At 43.5% G+C, this 24,470-nt stretch overlaps 1 protein-coding gene across 2 annotated transcripts in view; it reads left to right on the top strand.

Annotated features, from left to right (window-relative positions):
- The window catches only part of tnpo1 (transportin 1), a 70,566-nt gene that overhangs the window by 13,631 nt on the left and 32,465 nt on the right, over positions 1 to 24,470 (top strand). For both annotated transcript variants that reach the window (XR_005995757.2, XM_041850494.2), the window contains exon 5: positions 3,961 to 4,067. Coding sequence is in view for 1 of the 2 variants with exons in the window: in XM_041850494.2 (XP_041706428.1) it covers positions 3,961 to 4,067 (107 nt within the window). In the remaining variant the exon portion in view is untranslated. The remainder of the gene's footprint in view (positions 1 to 3,960; positions 4,068 to 24,470) is intronic.

The raw sequence follows: 24,470 nt of genomic DNA, 5'->3' as shown, positions 1-24,470 counted from the left end.
CACACATACACAATCCATGTCCCTTCATCAACACTGATTTTGAAGTGGATTTAACAAGTGACCTCAATAAGGGATCATAGCTTTCATCTGGATTCACCTGGCCAGTCTGTCATGGAAAGAGCAGGTGTTCTTAATGTTTTGTACACTCAGTGTATATCAATTCCATTGTACCCGTAGTGCAGAATAATGACTTAAAAGGGTGTACAGCTCCAGATCTGAATGGCAGGAGTGTATAAGCTTTTGTTCCAGCCCAGCTCATACCTGATTACAAAACCCTTCACACACTTCTTCTCTTCGATGACTGAAACAGACCAAAGCAGGAGAATGGTGTTCCAGGCAATGTTCCCTCTAATATTTTTAGGCACTGAGCAAATTTTTTGGTCTGCTGAGCGCAAATTTCTGTGCAACTTCCGGCGCACGTTTACTGTGAACACTTGAGGCTGTACCCGCTTTAATATACTGTTTTACTGTGGTTATTTGATCATAATGTAGGCCTACCAGAGTGGCCTACCATCAAAAACAATGGAGAAAATGCATCCCATAAAATTTGAACATGGAAATAGCTGTTCTATCATTCAGCCTACAGTAGCAGCCAATGTGTGGCGTTCAATGTAGGCTTACATTCCATTAAACTTTTGAAAAAAACATGCAGGGCTTGACATGAACTTGTTTATCCACTTGTCCTTCAGACAAGGAGGTGACTGAACATTTTGTGGTGTTTGATGCAAGAAACCACTTTACAAAATAAAATTCATTTTTTATTCCCATACCATTATTACAGAGAATCAGACAAATTATGCTACCCTCTGCCTATTGGCTACTTGGCTTATTCAAGCCTGTCTCAAAATACAACACTGCCCCTTTTAATACGTGAAAAAATTGCCGACTACAAATGAGCTATAACTGGGCTAATAACTCACTAACTCACCCGAGTGGCGCAGCGGTCTAAGGCACTGCATCTCAGTGCTTGAGGCGTCACTACAGACCCCCTGGTTCCAGGCTGTATCACAACCGTCCGTGATTGGGAGTCCCATAGGGCGGCGCACACTTGGCCCAGGGTCGTCCGGGTTTGGCCGGTGTAGGCCGTCATTGTAAATAAGAATTTGTTCTTAACTGACTTGCCTAGTTAAATAAAAAAGAAAATAAAACTAGCAAAGAATATGAACAAATGTGCGCATGTGGCTACATGCAGCTCTCGCTTTGATCTCAAAGCAAGCGCATAATAATCGTGACTGCTCATGCTGTAAACACAGTCCAGTTCAAAGTGAATGGCACAAATCCATATATGGCAATGGTCAAATTGCATAAAGGCCTACTGCAGCTCTGATTGGTAATGGCGCTGTCAGAATGCGACGGTGAATGCGGTGGGCGAAGTCAAACGCAGGACACAGAGCTTACTGGAAACGTACTTTACTCGAAAGTAACCAGAGTAGAAAAACTATCTCCACACAAGGAGGATTCAAATAACCCGCACATGAACACTGCCGATGACGAATACAATAACACACAACACACAATGAACGACAGAGGGTTAAATAGGGAATACAATACAACATAATGGGGAACAGGTGTACACAATCAGGACAAAACAAGTCAAACACCGAAACATAGATCGGTGGCAGCTAGTACTCCGGGGACGACGAACGCCGAAGCCTGCCCGAGCAAGGAGGAGGAGCAGCCTCGGCTGATTCCGTGACAGGCGCACCGGTCTGTGTAGTGTACGGGCCTGAGTCGTGCCTGTCAATGCAATAGAATCCTACTCCGGTGTGCTCTGCCTATAACTAACAAAATGTCTTGCATAGTTCGTTTTGTTTCGGTAGGTTGCATTGATAGTGGCTAATACTGTGTTGATTCCATCACAATTCCCAGAGTAAAATGAAACGTTGTTAGTGTTAACTAACGGGGAAAACTCTAGAAAGTTGAGTGAAGTTCAATTTTGTGCTTCTCTGAAAAGGCTAATGTGTGTGTGTGTGTGTGTGTGTGTGTGTGTGTGTGTTTTTTCGCAGCAGTCCCTGGCGAGCTGCGCGCCGACGCGCAGCTTAGAGGGAACATTGGTTCCAGGTTGAAACCGCTTACCTGGTTTAAAGGTGATAAGCCTCAGGCGCGCACCCATTGGTTCTAGAATAGAGAAGGTGCAAATAAGGTTTGCAATTTGGCATCAATAACATCACAGTAACTTTACCTCAAAAACCAACGTGTGAATACCAATGAATTAAAAACCCACCATAGCAGGTAGGACTAAATAATGTTACATAAATGTGCCTATAGTTGTACTAATAAGCATCTGCTGTCCAGAGGGTAAACAGATCAATGTCTTCCCGCAGTAAAGTTAGCACACTGTTGACTCGAGCATGCGAATCAGTCCATCTCTGAAACCTCTCAATAAACCAGACCAAAATAATACAGCTAGCTAGTCAAATAGTACTTGAAGTACCCACCCCTCACCCACAGACAGACACAAACAAACATTATCAAGAACGCTTAGCTTCACCATTTTAGTTAGCTAGTTAACTAGCAAGTCGGACTGTTGGTTTATAAAACTTGTTTTATGACCCAATTTCTCATGCATTTAAAGGGCTAGACAAATAGACGGCTAATGTAGCCATCTAACTAGGCTAATGTTGCTAACTAACTAGCGGTTAAGAGCATTGGGCCAGTAACCGAAAGGTTGCTGGTTTAAATCCCGAGCTGACTAGGTGAAAAATCTCTGTGCCCTTGAGCAAGGCACTTAACACTAATTGCGCCTCTAATTTGCTCTGGATAAGAGCGTCCGCTAAATGATCCCGATATTCTTACCTTTGCCTCGGTTTCGTCCAGATCATCATAGCCCTGGTGACTTACGTGAAGCATGGGACAGGCATGTGTAGTTCTGTATGATAGCCACATTAGCGGCTAATTAGCATTTCATCTTTGAGGAGTGACTACAGACAAATATATTGATAAAAGTCACCTTGTCCGAAAGAGATTTACACAGTTATCAAAAAGTCACAAGAGGGTAAGCCTACACCAAATCACAACATGGAAAAATGAATTGTGAAAAAACTATTGGAACCATTAAAATGTTTGACCACCGTGTTTTATGGCTATTATGACTCGTACTGTATTGACCTGAAACTTTGAGTCATTGAGGGGATTCGATTATCTGGCCCGGGTTACCTCTGTGGGAGAAGTTTGCACCGGGTGAAAAGTGATTGCTTTCTTTTTGGAACCGGGCTGCCTTGTAGGTGTGAGCCAGGTGCCCTGTTGAAAGCCCACGGCGAAATCCGCTCAAAACAAAAGTGCCGTAGCATAGGCTAGATTATGCACGTGGAGTAATGAGTAGGATTAATTGTTTCCCATGCAAAAGTGATTGCAAAAAAAATAAAATAAATATCTGCCTTCCCACCTTCCCAAAAATCTTACATATTTTATGGAAAATATAAGTCTATTGCCAACATGACGAGTCCCCTGATTGTTTGATTTGAGAAGGGCGCTCCTCCCTCACCGCTTTTGCCTGTTCACGTCACAGGGCATAGACTGGTACACCGCGGCTCAGGGTAATAGAACTCCCTCCATCTCGCTGGTGTCTGGCTGCATGGTTATTTCTGAAGGTTTGATTAGCCAGCTGGCTTGTTGAGATAACCAAATGTGTTTTCATGGTGCCTCCTTATCAGTCAGCAGGCAGGCAACAGACTGTGCCAGGGCTCTGTTGCCATGGTTACCACACATCTGACAGAAATTAACAAACAGGAGTGTGTGAATCACCTATCATAAACTGACTCAAAGTGCAGGATATTAGCTCTGCCAATCCTGATGATGATGACTAAGCACTGAGGTGATTGTTATAAGGGAGGGTTGATTGATTGTAGAGTTGCTTCGAGGAGACCTGTCTCATCTCTGTCTCTCTGTCCTCTCTCTCGCTCTCTCTCTCTCTCTCTCTGTCGGTCTCTGTCTCTCTCTCTTCTCTCTCTCCTGACCCAGGTATCCTCATCACCACCATCGCCTCCAAAGGGGAGCTGCAGAACTGGCCTGAGCTGCTGCCCAAACTCTGCCTCCTGCTGGACTCTGATGACTACAACACCTGTGAGGTGAGGAACTAGACTAGGATGGGGTCTGGGCTGCTGGGTCTGTGAGCTGAGCTATATGTCTATATCACTACTGTGAGGTGACGAACTAGGTTAACACAGGACTGGGCTGCTGGGTCTGTCTGTGAGCGGAGGTTTTCTGAACTGTCATAATGCGCTACTAAATATTGTGAGGAGAGGACTAGGTTAGGATAAAACTGGACTAGACTGTCTGGGAGCTCAGGTTTACAATTGTACTACTAATACTGTCTCATGACTGCTAGTGAGGTTGGTTTAGGATCGAGGTTGGCTGGAGAGTCGTTGTCTCGTCGCTGTAATCTGTGGATTAATCAAAGATGATCTGTGTTTGAATGAGTGACCTTGACCATTTGAGTCTGGTTGTCTTGTCCTTTTTCACATTCAATACCAGACACAAGCAATACATATGTAGGTGACTTTGTGTGTGTGTGTGTGTCTGTGTGCACGTCTCTAGGGAGGGGGGGGTCAGATAAAGCAGCATCTGGATGGAGTCCTGCTGACCGGCTCAGCTGAAGGCAAAAACTCACAGCTGGATAGGAACTAACCCAAAACTGCAGCTTATTCAACATGAAATCACTTATATTATCCCTCTCCCTCTTTCGCTCTCTCTGCCTCCCTTTTATACCAGTGAATATAATCTGACCTCATTTCCTGACTGGCTCTCGCCATTGCCAAGAATACAGTCTTCCGTTACGAGCAAGCCAACAACATCAAAGTGGTGTTGTTCTTAAGCTTTTTTTGGGGGGGGGGAATATTCTTAGCACTTAATCATACTCTGTGTCAATGTTGGGTGGTTGCCCTACTATTAGTGTTACTAACTATTAGAATGACTGATTATTGCAAGAAGAGTTAGTAAGGTTAAAGGGAGGGATACAATGCTACTGTACTTTTACACTTCCAGTCATTGTGCTAACGCTAGTTAGCATTGGCTCTCAAAACTAACACTAACTTCCTTCATACTGCATGCAGAGACATAAAAACGCTATCCATTTTTATGTCAGAATCTCAAGGGAATCTCACAGTATCCCTTGATGCCCTCTCCTAGTTGACACAGCAGATCTGTGGTTAATCAATCGATCAGTCAGATGTGTGATCTTAATTAATTCAGTTGATGTGTCATCATGCCATGTTTGGGACATTTAAGACCAAAGACCAATGTGATTTGAGAAGGTAGCGAGGTAACTTTGGTCAACTCTGAGTTCAACTCTGGATAACCGATACTATGAAAGTGGCTCACCTTTCAGACAGGTAAATGTACAGTGGGGAGAACAAGTATTTGATACACTGCCGATTTTGCAGGTTTTCCTACTTACAAAGCATGTAGAGGTCTGTAATTTTTATCATAGGTACACTTCAACTGTGAGAGACGGAATCTAAAACAAAAATCCAGAAAATCACATTGTATGATTTTTAAGTAATTAATTTGCATTTTATTGCATGACATAAGTATTTGATCACCTAACAACCAGTAAGAATTCCGCGGCTCACAGACCTGTTAGTTTTTCTTTAAGAAGCCCTCCTGTTCACCACTCATTACCGGTATTAACTGCACCTGTTTGAACTCGTTACCTGTATAAAAGATACCTGTCCACACACTCAATCAAACAGACTCCAACCTCTCCACAATGGCCAAGACCAGAGAGCTGTGTAAGGACATCAGGGATAAAATTGTAGACCTGCACACGGCTGGGATGGGTTACAGGACAATAGGCAAGCAGCTTGGTGAGAAGGCAACAACTGGAAGAAAATGGAAGAAGTTCAAGATGACGGTCAATCACCCTCGGTCTGGGGCTCCATGCAAGATCTCACCTCGTGGGGCATCAATGATCATGAGGAAGGTGAGGGATCAGCCCAGAACTACACGGCAGGACCTGGTCAATGACCTGAAGAGAGCTGGGACCACAGTCTCAAAGAAAACCATTAGTAACACACTACGCCGTCATGGATTAAAATCCTGCAGCGCACGCAAGGTCCCCCTGCTCAAGCCAGCGCATGTCCAGGCCCGTCTGAAGTTTGCCAATGACCATCTGGATGATCCAGAGGAGGAATGGGAGAAGGTCATGTGGTCTGATGAGACAAAAATAGAGCTTTTTGGTCTAAACTCCACTCGCCGTGTTTGGAGGAAGAAGAAGGATGAGTACAACCCCAAGAACACCATCCCAACCGTGAAGCATGGAGGTGGAAACATCATTCTTTGGGGATGCTTTTCTGCAAAGGGGACAGGACGACTGCACCGTATTGAGGGGAGGATGGATGGGGCCATGTATCGCGAGATCTTGGCCAACAACCTCCTTCCCTCAGTAAGAGCATTGAAGATGGGTTGTGGCTGGGTCTTCCAGCATGACAACAACCAGAAACACACAGCCAGGGCAACTAAGGAGTGGCTGCGTAGAGAAGCATCTCAAGGTCCTGGAGTGGCCTAGCCAGTCTCCAGACCTGAGCCCAATAGAAAATCTTTGGAGGGAGCTGAAAGTCCGTATTGCCCAGCAACAGCCCCGAAACCTGAAGGATCTGGAGAAGGTCTGTATGGAGGAGTGGGCCAAAATCCCTGCTGCAGTGTGTGCAAACCTGGTCAACACCTACAGGAAATGTATGATCTCTGTAATTGCAAACAAAGGTTTCTGTACCAAATATTAAGTTCTGCTTTTCTGATGTATCAAAATACTTATGTCATGCAATAAAATGCAAATTAATTACTTAAAAATCATACAATGTGATTTTCTGGATTTTTGTTTTAGATTCCGTTTCTCACAGTTAAAGTGTACCTATGATAAAAATTACAGACCTCTACATTCTTTGTAAGTAGGAAAACCTGCAAAATCGGCAGTGTATCAAATACTTGTTCTCCCCACTGTATATGGCAACGAATCCTTCAGAACTAATCTGTTCCCGGGCAGGCTAACTCAGGGCTAACTCCATTTATCCCGAATGTAGTGCAGAGCTCGACATTAACACTTTGTACTCTCTTGTCTGGGACAAGTAAAAAATAATAAGTAGGTCAAGAAGTATATAGATTTGAGTTGTCCTAATGGATAAGTAAAAAAAACAATCACACACAAATCGCAATTACTCCGATCCAAATTGGATCAGTGAGGCCAACATTTTGAATAATATTCTAATCGAATTTTCATATACAGTGCATTCGGAAAGTATTCAGACCCCTTGACTTTTTTCACATTTTGTTATGTTACATCCAAGAGACGTTCGATCGGGTTCAAGTCCTGGCTCTGGCTGGGCTACTGAAGGACATTGTCCCGAAGCCACTCCTGCATTGTCTTGGCTGTGTGCTAAGGGTCGTTGTCCTGTTGGAAGGTGAACCTTCGCTCCAGTCTGAGGTCCTGAGCGCTCTGGAGCAGGTTTTCATCAACGATCTCTCTCTACCTCCAGACTAGTCTCCCAGTCGCTGCTGCTGAAAAACTTATCCACAGCATGATTCTGCCACCACCGTGCTTCACCGTAGGGATGGTGTCAGATTTCCTCCAGACGTGACACTTGGCATTCAGACCAAAGAGTTCAATCTTGGTTTCATCAGACCAGAGAATCTTGTTTCTCATGGTCTGAGTCCTTTAGGTGCTTTTTGGCAAACTCCAAGCGGGCTGTCAGGGTCTTTTTACTGAGGAGTGGCGTCCGTTTGGCCACTCTACCAAAAGGCCTGATTGGTGGAGTGCTGCAGAGATGGTTGTCCTTCTGGAAGGTCTCCCATCTCCACAGGGGAACTCTGGCGCTCTGTCAGAGTGACCATCGGGTTCTTGGTCACCTCCCTGACCAAGGCCCTTCTCCCCCGATTGCTCAGTTTGGCCGGGCGGCCAGTTCTAGGAAGCGTCTTGGTGGTTCCAAACTTCCAAACAAATGATGGAGGCCACTGTGTTCTTGGGGACCTTCAAAGCTGCAGAAATGTTTTGGTACGCTTCCCCAGATATGTGCCTCGACACAATCCTGTCTCGGAGCTCTACGCACAATTCCTTCGACCTCATGGCTTGGTTTTTGCTCTGACATGCACTGTCAACTGTGGGACCTTGTATAGTCAGGTGTGTGCCTTTCCAAATCATGTCCAATCAATTTAATTTACCACAGGTGGACTCCAATCAAGTTGTAGAAACATCTCAAGGATGAGCAATGGAAACAGGATGCACCTGAGCTCAATTTCGAGTCTCATAGCAAAGGGTCTGAATACTTATGTAAATAATGTATTTCTGTTTTTTGTTTTTAATACATTTGCTAACATTTCTAAAAACCTGTTTTCACTTTGTCATTATGGGGTATTGTGTGTAGATTGATGAGGAACAAAACATATTTCATCAATTTTAGAATAATGCTGTAACGTAACAAAGTGGAAAAAGTCTAGGGGTCTGAGTACTTTCCGAATGCACTGTACATAAATAAAAAAAGCCTACATGTCAAAGTGTAGGTGATATGCATATTGGCTACAGCCTCTTGTCCAAGCTGATGCAAATATAATGAATGATAATTGACGTCTAAAGGCTTGATTCTGTCGACATACTTGAGGCATGGTTCGTTGAGCGTATAATATGAAGAAATTAAACGATCAGCATTTTAAGGTAAACGGTCTGATCTGTTGCATCAACCTTTTTTTCATCAACCTTTTTTAGTCTATTTTGAACAGTATAAATATTTTTTTTCGTCCCAGGAATGACAGGACACCCTTAATTTTGAGCCCTGGGGGGAATGACTTGATAAAGACATAAGTATACTGAACAAAAATATCAATGCAACATTGTTGGTCCCATGTTTCATGAGCTGAAATAAAAAATCCCTGGAATTTTCCATACGCACAAAAAGCTTATTAATCTCCAATTTTGTGCACAAATTTGTTTACATCCCTGTTAGTCAGCATTTCTCCTTTGCCAAGATAATCCATCCACCTGACAGGTGTTGCATATTAACAAGCTGATTAAACAGCATGATTATTACACAGATGCCCCTTGTGCTGGGGACAATTAAAGGCCACTCTAAAATGTGCGGTTTTGTCACACAACACAATGCCACAGATGTCTCAAGTTTTGAGAGAGCGTGCAATTGGCATACTGACTGCAGGAACGTTCACGAAAGCTGTAGCTAGAGAATTGAATTGAATTTCTCTACCATAAGCCCCCTCCAATGTCATTTTAGAGAATTTGGCAGTACGTACAACCGGCCTCACAACCGCAGACCACGTGTAGCCATGCCAGCCCAGGACCTTCACCTGCGGGATCGTCGGAGACCAGCCACCCGGACAGCTGATGAAACTGAAGTATTTCTGTCTGTAATAAAGCCCTTTTTTGGGGGAAAAACTGATTGGCTGGTCCTGGCTCCCAGGTGAGTGGGCCTATGCCCTCCCAGGCCACCTATGGCTGCGCCCCTGCCCAGTCATGTGAAATCCATAGATAGATGTTGCATTTTATTTTTGTTCAGGTCTCGCTTCAATCATAGTATACCCCTCAGTTCTTACTCCATCTGCTGTTGGTCACCCAGTCCCCTCTCACAGCTCTCTCTCCTCTCTGACATGCCTGGAGTTATGGGTGTGTCCTGATTTTTAGCCCTCTCTCTGCAGTGTGTGTGTGTGTGTGTGTGTGTGTGTGTGTGTGTGTGTGTGTGTGTGTGTGTGTGTGTGTGTGTGTGTGTGTGTGTGTGTGTGTGTGTGTGTGTGTGTGGCTATGCTGTGCTCATAGATAGTCAAGTCAGGTAAAGGGTATGGAGGGGGTTAGAAAAAATACACTAAGTAGATTTGATGATCAAATTACAAAGGATTGAATGGAGTGAGTTTGCATGGAGGCTAGGGTATTTTAAATAACATTTGATTGGGGTGTCATACTTTGCAGCAAGCCTGGCGCTGCGTGCTGCTCATGCAGAGTTGCATCGTGGATAAGCACTCCCTTGCAACAGCCCCCAAAATAGCCTGGCTGTCCCTGGATGCTTTGCGGTGGCCCCTGGCGGCTTGCCAGCAGCAGTAAATATAAAGCACTCGCGCCTCACAAATGAGCTGATTTGAGGGTGCTACACACGCGCGCGCACACACAGTTGTTCATATACACTAGTGATGGGGGGGGGGGGGAATTGACGCAGTTAAATATCGTTATATTATTTTGGATGATATTATAGCGATGCTTTGACTCACACGATCGATTTGTAAAAAATATAATATGGCGTTAGCTAGGACTAGTCTGCTGTACCTGCGCCAAAACTCCAGTATTTTTCATCATATAGCTTGTTCTCCATCTTCTTGTTTTAAATAGTCAACATGTTTTCAGCATGTTATTTTGTCTCTCTGCAGCAGACATATAGTGAGCAATATATTTGGAACACCAAATTGCAATAAATACGCAGTATCAAATTGCAATAAATACGCAGTATCGACTCGCAATACATATAGAATCGTGAGAATCCAATATATTCTATCGTCCCTGGCAATTTCCAGCCTTAATCACTGTGTTCTGAAGGACACACACACACACCCACACACATACAGATCCAGACACCGACACACACAGACAGACACACACCTACATGCATTCATATACAGTAAAGCCTAGACATACGCTGTCATTTTCTTACTCACTTGTGTGTAGTGTTGATTGGACACAGACAGCACACGACCTTTTGTACTTCAGAATGACCTAATCTTGGCTCGATGACAGATTAGTCTCTCCACTTCCTTTTACCATCTCTTTGAACAGGAGCGAGCGTGCGTGCGTGCGTGCATGCGTGCGTGTGTGTGTGTCAATAGCTCATTCAGAGCTACGCAAGCTGCATGCCATTGATAATTTACTTTTTTAAATGTATTCTACAATAATACCACGGAAGCATAGATCACTCTGTTATGACGTAACACTTAAATATGTCCCAATGCTATCTTCAATGGGACACAATCTTCGCTCCATCAAAGGGAATCCAAGTAAAGCCGAAGGGAGAGAAAGTTGCCCTGTACGCCTGGGCCTGGGCCTGGCAGACTTCCCAAAGGACAGCCTGTACAATGGCTCTCAGTATTACCACAGGGTGTTCCTCCAACACAGAGCTGGTTCAGAAGCAGAGATTTAGCTCAGTTATTTTCTGTGGTGGAGCTGGAGGGAGTTGTGATTGTGTGTGTTTTGGTAATACTCTTCAGGCAGACGGGGGTACTCCTAGGTTTTGGGGTACTCGGCTAGAGGAACCTCGTCATTCGGTTTAGAAGTGGAACCATGAGATCTGTGTAGCCTACTTCTGCTGTTTAATTTGCTGAAAGAGTAGCTGCATTCATCAGAGTATAAGAATTGTATTCATGTAGCGTATTAACAGTAGGCCTAATATGGCAGTGATTGATGTGAGTTATTCAGAGCTAATGAATGAGCCTCAGCCGGATCATGTTACAGACAGCCGTTGGACTTGTAAACTCTAGCTGACTGGTACATTTGTGTGTGTGTGTGCGCGTGCGTGTGTGGCTATCGCTGTGTTTGTGTGTGGCTATTGCTGTGTGTGTGTGTGTGTGTGTGTGTGTGTGTGTGTAAAAAGGCATTCCACTGACTGAGCTCTTTGGCAGCGGTCCTAACAGCTTTGCGTGGGACAGGGCTCTGGGTAGCATATTGTGTGATGAGAATTGAAGACCTCTAAGTCTGCTGGGTCTCACAGGCAGTGCTATTGGCACTGAGTGGTGTGGCTCTGATTTGGCTATGAGCAGTGTGTGTTTTATACATAAAGATGATCCTTTAGCGGTTAGCCTATTACTAGATTATCCACATCACACACTGATGTGTTGTTTTGAGCTGTGCATGTTCAAATCTGCATTGCACGCACACTATAAGTGTGTTCAAATCTGCAGTGCTCTCAAAGACACAATCTGAGTTTCTGTTCTGCAGTCTCATTGCCTGTATTTAGCCCTCTCCTGCTCTCTCCAGTGTGAGCGTGAGCGATGAGTCTCAGTCCCGCTGCATTGAGATCCCTGTGAGCTGAGTGGACTCTACTGCAGTGTGGAATGGAACACTAACTAGGGTTGGGCGATTTTACGATTGCATCATCTATCGACGATGTTTGACAGCCATCGTCGATGGTGACAACACCGTGATGTCCCAAATGATTGTTTAGCATATTTGAACTTTACTGTACCGCTGGAGTCTGGCACTGATCACACAGCAGGGCGACATGCCAAATGGCCTTTTCCCTAATTGCCATAGCCTAAATGTTCTTTATTTATCTAACCTTTATTTTATCACGGAGTCATACTGAGACCAAGGTCTCTTTTACAGATGAGCCCTGAATTACAGAAATTACAGAAAATGCACACATCCAAATATAAATACAAAATGCAAGCAAAAAGGAAAAACACGGTCATAAAAAACAAACACATTCATCAGTAATAAGGTCCTCAATCAGCTTTCTGAATTGGCCTACAGTCGTGGTCAAAAGTTTTGAGAATGACACAAATGTTAATTTTCACAAAGTCTGCTGCCTCATTTTTTATGATGGCAATTTGCATATACTCCAGAATGTTATGAAGAGTGATCAGATGAATTGTAATTAATTGCAAAGTCCCTCTTTGCCATGAAAATGAACTTAATCCCCAAAAACATTTCCACTGCATTTCAGCCCTGACACAAAAGGACCAGCTGACATGTCAGTGATTCTCTTGTTAACACAGGTGAGAGTGTTGACGAGGACAAGGCTGGAGATCACTCTGTCATGCTGATTGAGTTAGAATAACAGACTGGAAGTTTTAAAAGGAGGGTGGTGCTTGAAATCATTGTTCTTATAATATAATATAATATAATATGCCATTTAGCAGACGCTTTTATCCAAAGCGACTTACAGTCATGCCTGCATACATTTTTTGTGTATGGGTGGTCCCGGGGATCGAACCCACTACCTTGGCATTACAAGCGCCGTGCTCTACCAACTGAGCTACAGAGGACCACGTTAACCATGGTTACCTGCAAGGAAACATGTGCCGTCATCATTGCTTTGTACAAAAAGGGCTTCACAGGCAAGGATTTTGCTGCTAGTAAGATTGCACCTAAATCAACCATTTATCGGATCATCAAGAACTTAAAGGAGAGAGGTTCAATTGTTGTGAAGAAGGCTTCAGGGCGCCCAAGAAAGTCCAGCAAGCTCCAGTACCGTCTCCTAAAGTTGATTCAGCTGCGGGATCGGGGCACCACCAGTGCAGAGCTTGCTCAGGAATGGCAGCAGGCAGGTGTGAGTGCATCTGCACGCACAGTGAGGCGAAGACTTTTGGAGGATGGCCTGGTGTCAAGAAGGGCAGCGAGGAAGACACTTCTCTCCAGGAAAAACATCAGGGACAGACTGATATTCTGCAAAAGGTACAGGGATTGGACTGCTGAGGACTGGGGTAAAGTCATTTTCTCTGATGAATCCCCTTTCCGATTGTTTGGGGCATCCGGAAAAAAGCTTGTCCGGAGAAGACAAGGTGAGCGCTACCATCAGTCCTGTGTCATGCCAACAGTAAAGCATCCTGAGCCCATTCATGTGTGGGGTTGCTTCTCAGCCAAGGGAGTGAGCTCACTCACAATTTTACCTAAGAACACAGCCAAGAATAAAGAATGGTACCAACACATCCTCCGAGAGCAACTTCTCCCAACCATCCAAGAACAGTTTGGTGACGAACAATGCCTTTTCCAGCATGATGGAGCACCTTGCCATAAGGCAAAAGTGATAATTAAGTGGCTCGGGGAACAAAACATCGACATTTTGGTCCATGGCCAGGAAACTCCCCAGACCTTAATCCCATTGAGAACTTGTGGTCGATCCTCAAGAGGCGGAAGGACAAACAAAAACCCACAAATTCTGACAAACTCCAAGCATTGATTATGCAAGAATGGGCTGCCATCAGTCAGGATGTGGCCCAGAAGTTAATTGACAGCATGTCAGGGCGGATTGCAGAGGTCATGAAAAAGAAGGGTCAACACTGCAAATATTGACTCTTTGCATAAACTTAATGTAATTGTCAATAAAAGCCTTTGACACTTATGGAATGCTTGTAATTATACTTCAGTACACCATAGTAACATCTGACAAAAATATCTAAAAACACTGAAGCAGCAAACTTTGTGAAGACCAATACTTGTGTCATTCTCAAAACTTTTGACCACGACTGTAGAGGCACCAAAACATCAAATTTAGGAACATTTTGAAGATTGTTCCAAAAATAAGGTGCAAGAAAACTAAAAGCTGATTTACCAAACTCAGTAGAGATCAAAGGAATTTCCAGAGATAGCCATCCCTGAGACCGGGTTTGGTAACTTGTATGTCTAAAGTACAGTAATGATGTTAGGTACAGTGGGACTTTTTGTAGACTATACAATAGTATATCAACAATGTTTGGATGGGACGATGTGTCATTCCAGTCATCACTCAACCCTAATGCTAACTCCACACAGGTGTCTGTCAGCACAGCAGTCACTACGACCACAGACCGCGTCCGATCCCATCCTGTTCTGTCTCCTCAAAGCAGTCTGAGGGGCCCTCTATAACCCTTCTCTCTCTTCTCTCTACCCCTCTCTCTCCTCTCTCAACCCTTCTCTCCTATTTCCCCCTCTTGTTCCCGTTCTCCTCTCTCTCCCCTCTGTCACCCCTTTCTCTCTATCCTCTCGCGCCCCTCTGGCTATAAAAAGACCAGAGCAGGTGTGTATGTGTGTGTGATGTCACCTCACACTTATAGAATGTTGGCTGATGGTTTTGCTGGAGAGCAGTTTTTACTGTGGTGATTAACAGCCGGCCTGGCGGTTGGAAGGTGTTGGTGTGTGTGTTGCTGTCGACTGACCGAACAACCGAGTGTAGCTCTGGCTGGTGCTTGCTCATTCAGACACTGTACAGTGTACTGTATAGACTACCATGTTGTGTCTGAACATAGCTTTCTAACTGAGAGGATAAAGAAGTATTACAATTAGTTGTTTATTTAACCCCGTTCTCTCTCCTCTCAACAGGCTCGGATTATTTAGCATAGTTGTCATTCTTGCACATTTCCACAGCAAGGCTCTTAGTCTTACAAGGACTGTCCAGGTTCATTGCAATGTGCTCTTAGTCTGACTGCCCTCCTGCTTTCTCTTTTCACACACACACACACACACACACACACACACACACACACACCTGTCCCAGTCATCAGAAGCTGCAAAAAATATGTCTCTGCAAAAACAAATGAATGACTGCTAGCTAGCGAAGTTTTACCTTGCTGGACCTGCATTTACAATGTATCCAATTTCAGTTTGTGTGGTTGTTGTTTAGCTTTCTGTAACTTTGTAGCAAGTATGTTCTGCATGGTGCAGTGCTTTAGAACGGTAAAAAGGCGCCTATTGTTGGAACTACTTCAGAGGTGTCCTATATCTTTCCAACTGTCCCGTACATTGTGTCACGTCAGATGTCGTCACTCCTGCTCACAGCTCGTCCCTCAACCTATCTGTCTTGTAGGACTTGGAATTAATAAAAAAATAGATTTTTCTCATCCGCCTAACACTAGTTCTTAATTTTCAAAATCACTCCGCTCTCGCCCTTAGTAGCTATGACGCACTGGCGGCAAACCAAGCTCGATCAGCTGAGCAAGCTTGTTTGAATGGCCAAACGGTAGCTAGTTTGCCAGGTTGTTGATGAAGTTGTATGGCACCAAAGTTATGAGACTGTTCTCAGAAATTGGCATGTATTTGACTCTGACAGAAGCTGGCACTGTGCCTCGCTACTTTGTAACAGTTGGCTAACGAGATAACCTTTGTGCATTAGCTACAACTTCTGCGCTAGCTAGAGGGAGTATTCAGCATTGAGTGTGTGAACTGGCGTTGTTAGCATCCCTCCCTTTTTCGTTTCATATGGCTTGATTTGAGACTGTTTCAGCCAGCAAGCAGATACTACTAGATTTTCCTGCACATTTCAAATTTCATAAATACTGATTCTACCACCACAAACACCTTAGCTAGATGTAGAATTAGGTAGTGAAGACATGCTCATGAAGAAAAACGTAAATATTAGCTACAGGTTTATCGTTTTTGGTAAGATTAACTCCTACTCTTTTGAGGATGAAAGGGGGTTCAGTGGGTGACGTCATCTTGGTAACATTTATCAAATGTTAGGACTAGGGATGTAACATTTGTCTTAACGGTTAAAGTGCCATTAAAACAAATATCATAAATAAATGAAAACATGTAAAATGACGAGCTCACAATTCAGATGTGGTTCTGAGTATGACCGTTAGGGGGCAATGCAGTTCAATCTGCCGCAGTCCTGGCTACTACCTACCGGTAGTCACCAGTTACAACAACCACAAAGTCATAACGCCTGCGTATTTCTACAATATATCTTCTTAAAATGTGATTTTAAACCTAACCCTAACATTAACCACACTGCTAACCTTATGCCTAACTCTAACCTTAAATTAAGGCCAAAAATATACATTTGTTTTCATACATTTTTACAATATAGCCCCCCCAAAATTATATATTGACGTTGTGGCTGTCGTATCTAGTGGAAACCCCTACCAGACGGCACACACCTTCCACTCCGCAACAATGGGATTAATGCAGTTTTAGTTTCTCTGTTGTGTGCCTGTCCTCCATGTTCTCAGTTTTCAGTACGTACTTCGTCCCACTTCTCATCAATGTGATTGCTCGTTGCAGTGATGTATGACAGCGTATTCATAGACGTCTAACAAGGCTTGTTTCTAGATATGCCATTAGGGTATTAAAGCCGACATTCTCACATTGGCTGCATATCAAGTGCATTACTGCAATCGTTTCAGTAATCAGCGCTGTGATTTTCTACGGGTTATCATCCCTTTCAGCATCGCACCTGTACTGCCAATGTAGCTCAATTCCACCTAGCAAAGTTTGCATTTCATCACCTTCTCATGTAACTTCTCAAAGTAGGCTGTTGCCATACAGGGCTTCGCTGCTGTCTCACTCTGCCATTTTTCTAACTGCTAACGATGATGACGTGCAGAGCGCTTTCGATCCGTGGCAAATCTTTTGAAAGATGCATATCTCCTACTAATGTTACAGCATTTATTTATATTTTTCCCTTTATGATGATCGGGGCCTGTTAGTGGTAGTTTTGTGATAACTGCACTGTGATTTTAGGTTTTTCGGTTAGGGATTTTTTCTAAACGTTAACGATCCCACTGTCGTTTAAACATTCACACCCCTAGTTAGGGCAGCATATTGTAGCAGTATGAACACGGTACAGTATGAAAATAGGCAGACACTGCTTCTTCAATAGAAATCCCCTATAACACTTGTAGACGATGCAATGGCGACGTTGGCTAGTGTAAACGCCGTCACGCTGCTTAGCAAGTACCACTTCCTCCTATTTTGGCCCATACCTGGCACAAACTCGGGTCTTCTGCCTCACAAACACACGTGACCGCACTCAAGCGTCTTAGCTGATCCGGCCACCTCAAAAGCTAGATAATGAGGCGACGCAAGCGGGACACTTAAGGCTAAGGAGTACGTGTCACAAATCCCCATGTGCTACACTAGCTAAGCTCATGTGCAGAAGCACTTAATCGGGTCTAAAGGTTTAGAAACTGGCCAAACTTATTTTTAGCAATCTCATGAGTGTTTGCAAGTAATCAGACAGATCAGCATGACGGCCGTCTGAATTTGAATTTGTGAATTCGAAAGTGAATTTGAATCACTGTCTGATGTGAGACAATGCTGTCCTGTATATCTACAGTAAATTGTCAAAGTTGCGTCAATTCAAATCTGGTATTAGGAACAAAAGAGGTCAACACGACTTCTAAGATATACTAGTTATTTTAATTAATGCAAAAACCTTCAATGGTAAATATGATGTTTCGTATATACGGGCTCTCTGAAATACCTCGCAGGGCACCCCAGAGAACTAACCCATTGTTCTGGGTTCTTGCTCAAATACTCTGACAGAGGGAGTTTCCCACCTCTCTGCTGACCAATTAGAGTAGAGACTTGAGCGTGGTTTAGACTTACTCAGTCAATCCGTTGATGCATCTCTGTTACCAGGCATATGTCCATATCATAACAACCTGTCATAGTGAGAAGAGCCAGCTCCCTTAGACACCATTCCTACGTCCAAGGAAGGTTCACAGATCACAAAGAACCAGTATATTCCAGCATCTGGAGACACAAATCCCTATCTCCCTTTACCTCCTAAAACAGCTCTTCACATCAATCACAGCTTGCCAGGTGTCACAACCTACATTAGCCCAGTCAAGAATGCATTCTTTCTAAGTTAGTCATCCCATCAATTATAAACATAATAAATCTCTCACAAAATATAATGACCACTCTAGAATGTCCTTCTAGCCAATCTGAAATTAGTATTTAACAACGCTGTGGTATAATTAAGCAATAATTAAGCTAAGGGCTGTTCTTAAGCAGGACACAACGCGGAGTGCCTGGAAACAGCCCTCAGCCCTCAGAGGTGATTTATTGCTATTATAAACTGGTTACCAACGAAATTAGAACAGTAAAAATAGATGTTTCATCATAACCGTGGTATATGGTCTGATATACCTTTCAGCCAATCAGCATTCAGGGCTCGACCCACCCGGTTTATAAATATCTTTAACCTTTGCCTACACAGTCTCCATCCTAATAGGCTGCATCCACTTCCTTGTGTGCTATATCATTGTTGACCTTGGTTTAACCTTGGTTGGACCGGCTGTCTCTCATACAGACAGAAACCTCATATTTTCTTTAACCACGTTGTCTCGGTCTCAGTCTCTAAGCTGACTGGTTGGAAGGAAAGAGCGCCCACCCTGGAAATGGTTACCTAGGAAACGACCCCCAGACAGCACCGCTGCCACAGCCGCCGTGCTCTTTGTTGCATTCGATTCCTCTCCGTGTGTGTGATGTACGACTGCCGGCATATTGAACTTGCCTGCCACTGCTGTCAATCAAGTATATATTTCCCTGGGCAGAGATGTTCCAAGGCTGCATTATCATTATTTACAGATACAGACACAACTTCACATCAGCTGCATTCAAACATGATGCAGGCTTACAACGTCAATGTCCTCGTTAGATTTGGACAATGGAGCTTTTCAAGGGGCTTGTGCGTATTTGTGTGTGCAGTGCCTTCAGAAAGGATTCATACCTCTTGACTTATTCCACATTTTGTTGTTACAGTCTGAATTCAAAATGGATAAAATATATTTTTTTTCTCACCCATCAACACACTTTACCCCACAATGACAGTGAAAGCATGTTTTTAGAAATGTTAGCAAATGTATTGAAAATTAAATATCTAATTTACATAAGTATTCACACCGGTGAGTCAATACGTTGTAGAAGCATCTTTGGCAATGATTACAGCTGTGAGTCTTTCTGGGTAAGTCTCTAAGAGCTCTGCACACCTGGATTGTGCAATATGTACACATTTAATTTTTTTTAAATTCTTCAAGCTCTGTCAAATTGGTTGTTGATCATTGATAGACAACCATTTTCAGGTCTTGCCATGGATTTTCAAGTAGATTTAAGTCAACTAACTCGGCCACTCAGGAACATTCACGGTTTTCTTGGTAAGCAACTCCAGTGTAGATTTCGCCTTGTGTTTTAGGTTATTGTCCTGCTGAAAGGTGAATTCATCTCCCAGTGTCTGGTGGAAAGCAGACTGAAACAGGTTTTCCTCTAGTTCCATTCTGTTTATTTTTTCTCCTGAAAAACTCCCCAGTCCTTAACGATTATAAGCATACCCATAACATGATGCAGCCACCACTATGCTTGAAAATATGGAGGGTGGTACTCAGGAATGTGTTGTATTGGATTTGCCCCAAACATAACACTTAGTATTCAGGACAAAAAGTTAATTTCCTGCCACATTTTTTGCAGTATTACCTTACTGCCTTGTTGCAAACAGGATGCATGTTTTGGAATATTTTTATTCTGTACAGGCTTCCTTCTTTTCACTCTGTCAATTAGGTTAGTATTGTGGAGGAACAACAATGTTGTTGATCCATCCTCAGTTTTCTCCTATCACAGCAATTCAACTCTGTAACTGTTTTAAGTCCCCATTGGCCTCATGGTGAAATCACTGAGCGGTTTCCTTCCTCTCCGGCAACTGAGTTAGGAAGGACGCCTGTATCTTTGTAGTTACTGTGTGTATTGATACACCGTCCAAAGTGTAATTTAATAACTTCACCATGCTCAAAGGGATATTCAATGTTTTTTTTAAATCTACCAATAGGTGCCCTTTGCGAGGCAATGGAAAACCTCCCTGGTCTTTGTAGTTAAATCTATTTTGAAATTCACTGCTCGACTGAGGGACCTTACAATTATCTGTATGTGTGCGGTACAGAGATAAGGTAGTCATTCAAAAAATAATAACACTATTATTGCACACAGAGTCCATGCAGAGTCCATGCAGCTTGTTATGTGACTTAAGCACATTTTTACTCCTGAACTTGTTTAGGCTTGCCATAACAAAGGGGTTGAATACTTACTCAAGACATTTCAGCTTTTACATTAGTATTAATTTGTTAACATTTTGAACAACATAATTCCACTTTGACATTATGGGATATTGTGTGTATGTGTAGGCCAGTGACAAATTCCTAAATGTAATCCATTTTAAATACAGGCTGTAATGCAACAAAATGTGGAAAAAGTCCAGAGTGTGAATACTTTCTAAAGGCACTGTATTTAATGGACAGCTGTGATGTTTGCTAGTTGTGGGCTCAAGGGCATTGAGTGACAAAGAGAGGTTGGGAGAAAATATTACATATCTTACAAGTGGAAGATAAGACACTCCTGTACAGTAGTCAAGCTTTACGCTCTGCTGCTTAGTGCATAGACACGTGGTCATATGTGGCTCTCATTGAAACACTATATATATATATATATATATATATATACAATAGTATGTGGACACCCTTTAAAATGATTGGATTTGGCTTTTTCAGCCACACCCAATGCTGACAGGTGTATTAAATCGAGCACACCGCCATGCAATCTCCATAGACAAACATTGGCAGTAGAATGGCCTTACTGAAGAGCTCAGTGACTTTCAACGTGGCACCATCATAGGATGCCACCTTTTCAACAAGTCAGTTCGTCAAATTTCTGCCCTGCTAGAGCTGCCCCGATCAACTGCAAGTGCTGTTATTGCGAAGTGGAAACGTTTAGGAGCAACACGTTTAGGAGCAACAACGGCTCAGCCGCAAAGTGGTAGGCCACACAAGCTCACAGAACGGGTGCTGAAGCGTGTAGCATGTAAAACTCTTGTGTCCTCGGTTGCAACACGCACTACAGAGTTCCAAACTGCCTCTGGAAGCAATGTCAGCAAAGAACTGTTAGTCGGGAGCTTCATTAAATGGGTTTCCATGGTCGAGCAGCCGCACACAAGACTAAGATCACCATGCGCAATGCCAAGCGTCGTCTGGAGTGGTGTAAAGCTCACCGCCATTGGACTCTGGAGCAGTGGTAACAAGTTCTCTGGAGTGATGAATCACGCTTCACTATCTGGCAGTCCGACAGACGAATCTGGGTTTGGCGGATGCCAGGTGAACGCTACCTGCCCCGATGCATAGTGCCACCTGTAAAGTTTGGTGGAGAAGGAATAATGGTCTGGGGCTGATTTCATGGTTCGGGCTAGGCCCCTTAGTTTCAGTGAAGGGAAATCTTAACGCTACAACATACAATGACATTCTAGGCAATTCTGTGCTTCCAACTTTGTGGCAACAGTTTGGGGAAGGCCCTTTCCTTTTTCAGCATGACAATGCCCCCATGCACAAAGCGAGGACCATAAAGTAATGGTTTGTCAAGATTGGTGTGGAAGAACTTGACTGGTCTGCACAGAACACCTTTCGGATGAATTGTAACGCCAACTGCGAGCCAGGCCTAATCGCCCAACATCAGTGTCCGACCTCATTAATGCTCTTCTGGCTGATTGGAAGCAAGTCCCTGCAGCAATGTTTCAACATCTAGTGGTCAGTACAGGTGTATCAAAGCTGGGACCGAGAGACTGAAAAACAGCTTCTATCTCAAGGCTTTCAGACTGTTAAATAGCCATCACTAGCCGGCAACCACCTGGTTACTCAACCCTGCACCTTAGAGGCTGGTGCCCCATATACAGTGGGGAGAACAAGTATTTGATACACTGCCGATTTTGCAGGTTTTCCTACTTACAAAGCATGAAGAGGTCTGTAATTTTTATCATAGGTACACTTCAACTGTGAGAGATGGAATCTAAAACAAAAATCCAGAAAATCACATTGTATGATTTTTAAGTAATTAATTTGCATTTTATTGCATGACATAAGTATTTGATACATCAGAAAAGCAGAACTTAATATTTGGTACAGAAACCTTTGTTTGCAATTACAGAGATCATACATTTCCTGTAGGTCTTGACCAGGTTTGCACACACTGCAGCAGGGATTTTGGCCCACTCCTCCATACAGACCTTCTCCAGATCCTTCAGGTTTCGGGGCTGTCGCTGGGCAATACAGACTTTCAGCTCCCTCCAAAGATTTTCTATTGGGTTCAGGTCTGGAGACTGGCTAGGCCACTCCAGGACCTTGAGATGCTTCTTACGGAGCCACTCCTTAGTTGCCCTGGCTGTGTGTTTCGGGTCGTTGTCATGCTGGAAGACCCAGCCACGACCCATCTTCAATGCTCTTACTGAGGGAAGGAGGTTGTTGGCCAAGATCTCGCGATACATGGCCCCATCCATCCTCCCCTCAATATGGTGCAGTCGTCCTGTCCCCTTTGCAGAAAAGCATCCCCAAAGAATGATGTTTCCACCTCCATGCTTCACGGTTGGGATGGTGTTCTTGGGTTTGTACTCATCCTTCTTCTTCCTCCAAACACGGCGAGTGGAGTTTAGACCAAAAGCTATATTTTTGTCTCATCAGACCACATGACCTTCTCCCATTCCTCCTCTGGATCATCCAGATGGTCATTTGCAAACTTCAGACGGGTCTGGACATGCGCTGGCTTGAGCAGGGGGACCTTGCGTGCGCTGCAGGATTTTAATCCATGACGGCGTAGTGTGTTACTAATGGTTTTCTTTGAGACTGTGGTCCCAGCTCTCTTCAGGTCATTGGCCAGGTCCTGCCGTGTAGTTCTGGGCTGATCCCTCACCTTCCTCATGATCATTGATGCCCCACGAGGTGAGATCTTGCATGGAGCCCCAGACCGAGGGTGATTGACCGTCATCTTGAACTTCTTCAATTTTCTAATAATTGCGCCAACAGTTGTTGCCTTCTCACCAAGCTGCTTGCCTAATTGTCCTGTAGCCCATCCCAGCCTTGTGCAGGTCTACAATTTTATCCCTGATGTCCTTACACAGCTCTCTGGTCTTGGCCATTGTGGAGAGGTTGGAGTCTGTTTGATTGAGTGTGTGGACAGGTGTATTTTATAATGGTAATGAGTTCAAACAGGTGCAGTTAATACAGGTAATGAGTGGAGAACAGGAGGGCTTCTTAAAGAAAAACTAACAGGTCTGTGAGAGCCGGAATTCTTACTGGTTGGTAGGTGATCAAATACTTATGTCATGCAATAAAATGTAAATTAATTACTTAAAAATCATACAATGTGATTTTCTGGATTTTTGTTTTAGATTCCGTCTCTCACAGTTGAAGTGTACCTATGATAAAAATTACAGACCTCTACATGCTTTGTAAGTAGGAAAACCTGCAAAATCGGCAGTGTATCAAATACTTGTTCTCCCCACTGTACATAGACATGGAAACACTAGTCACTTTAATAATGTTTACATACTGCTTTACTCATTTCATATGTACAGTACCAGTCAAAAGTTTGGACACACCTACTTATTCCAGGGTTTTTCTTTATTTTTACTATTTTCTACATTGTAGAAATAATAGTGAAGACATCAAAACTATGAAATAACACATATGGAATAATTTAGTAACCAAAAAAGGGTTAAAAAAATCAAGGTATATTTTATATTTGACATCCTTCAAAGTAGACACCCTTTGCCTTGATGACAGCTTTGCACACTCTTGGCATTCTCTCAACCAGCTTCATGAGGTAGTCACCTGGAATGCATTTCAATTAACAGGTGTGCCTTGTTAACTTGTAGAATGTATTTCCTTCTTAATGCATTTGAGCCAATCAGTTGTGTTGTGACAAGGTAGGGGTGGTATACATATTTGGTAAAAGACCAAGTCCATATTATGGCAAGAACAGCTCAAATAAGCAGAGAAACAACAGTCGATCGTTACTTTAAGACATGAAGGTTAGTCAATCCCGAAAATGTCAAGAATTTTGAAAGTTTCTTCAAGTGCAGTCGCAAAAACCATCAAGCGCTATGATGAAACTGGCTCTCATGAGGACCGCCACATGCAAGGAAGACCCAGAGTTACCTCTGCTGCAGAGGATACGTTCATTAGAGTTAACAGCCTCAGAAAATGCAGCCCAAATAAATGCTTGACAGAGTTCAAGTAACAGACACATCTCAACATCAACTGTTCAG

The sequence above is a fragment of the Coregonus clupeaformis genome, chromosome 27 (genome assembly GCF_020615455.1).
Source record: "Coregonus clupeaformis isolate EN_2021a chromosome 27, ASM2061545v1, whole genome shotgun sequence".
In the NCBI taxonomy this organism is placed as follows: Eukaryota; Metazoa; Chordata; class Actinopteri; order Salmoniformes; family Salmonidae; genus Coregonus; species Coregonus clupeaformis.
Note: the sequence above shows the minus strand (reverse complement) of the source record. Positions and strands in the feature narration are given on the sequence as shown.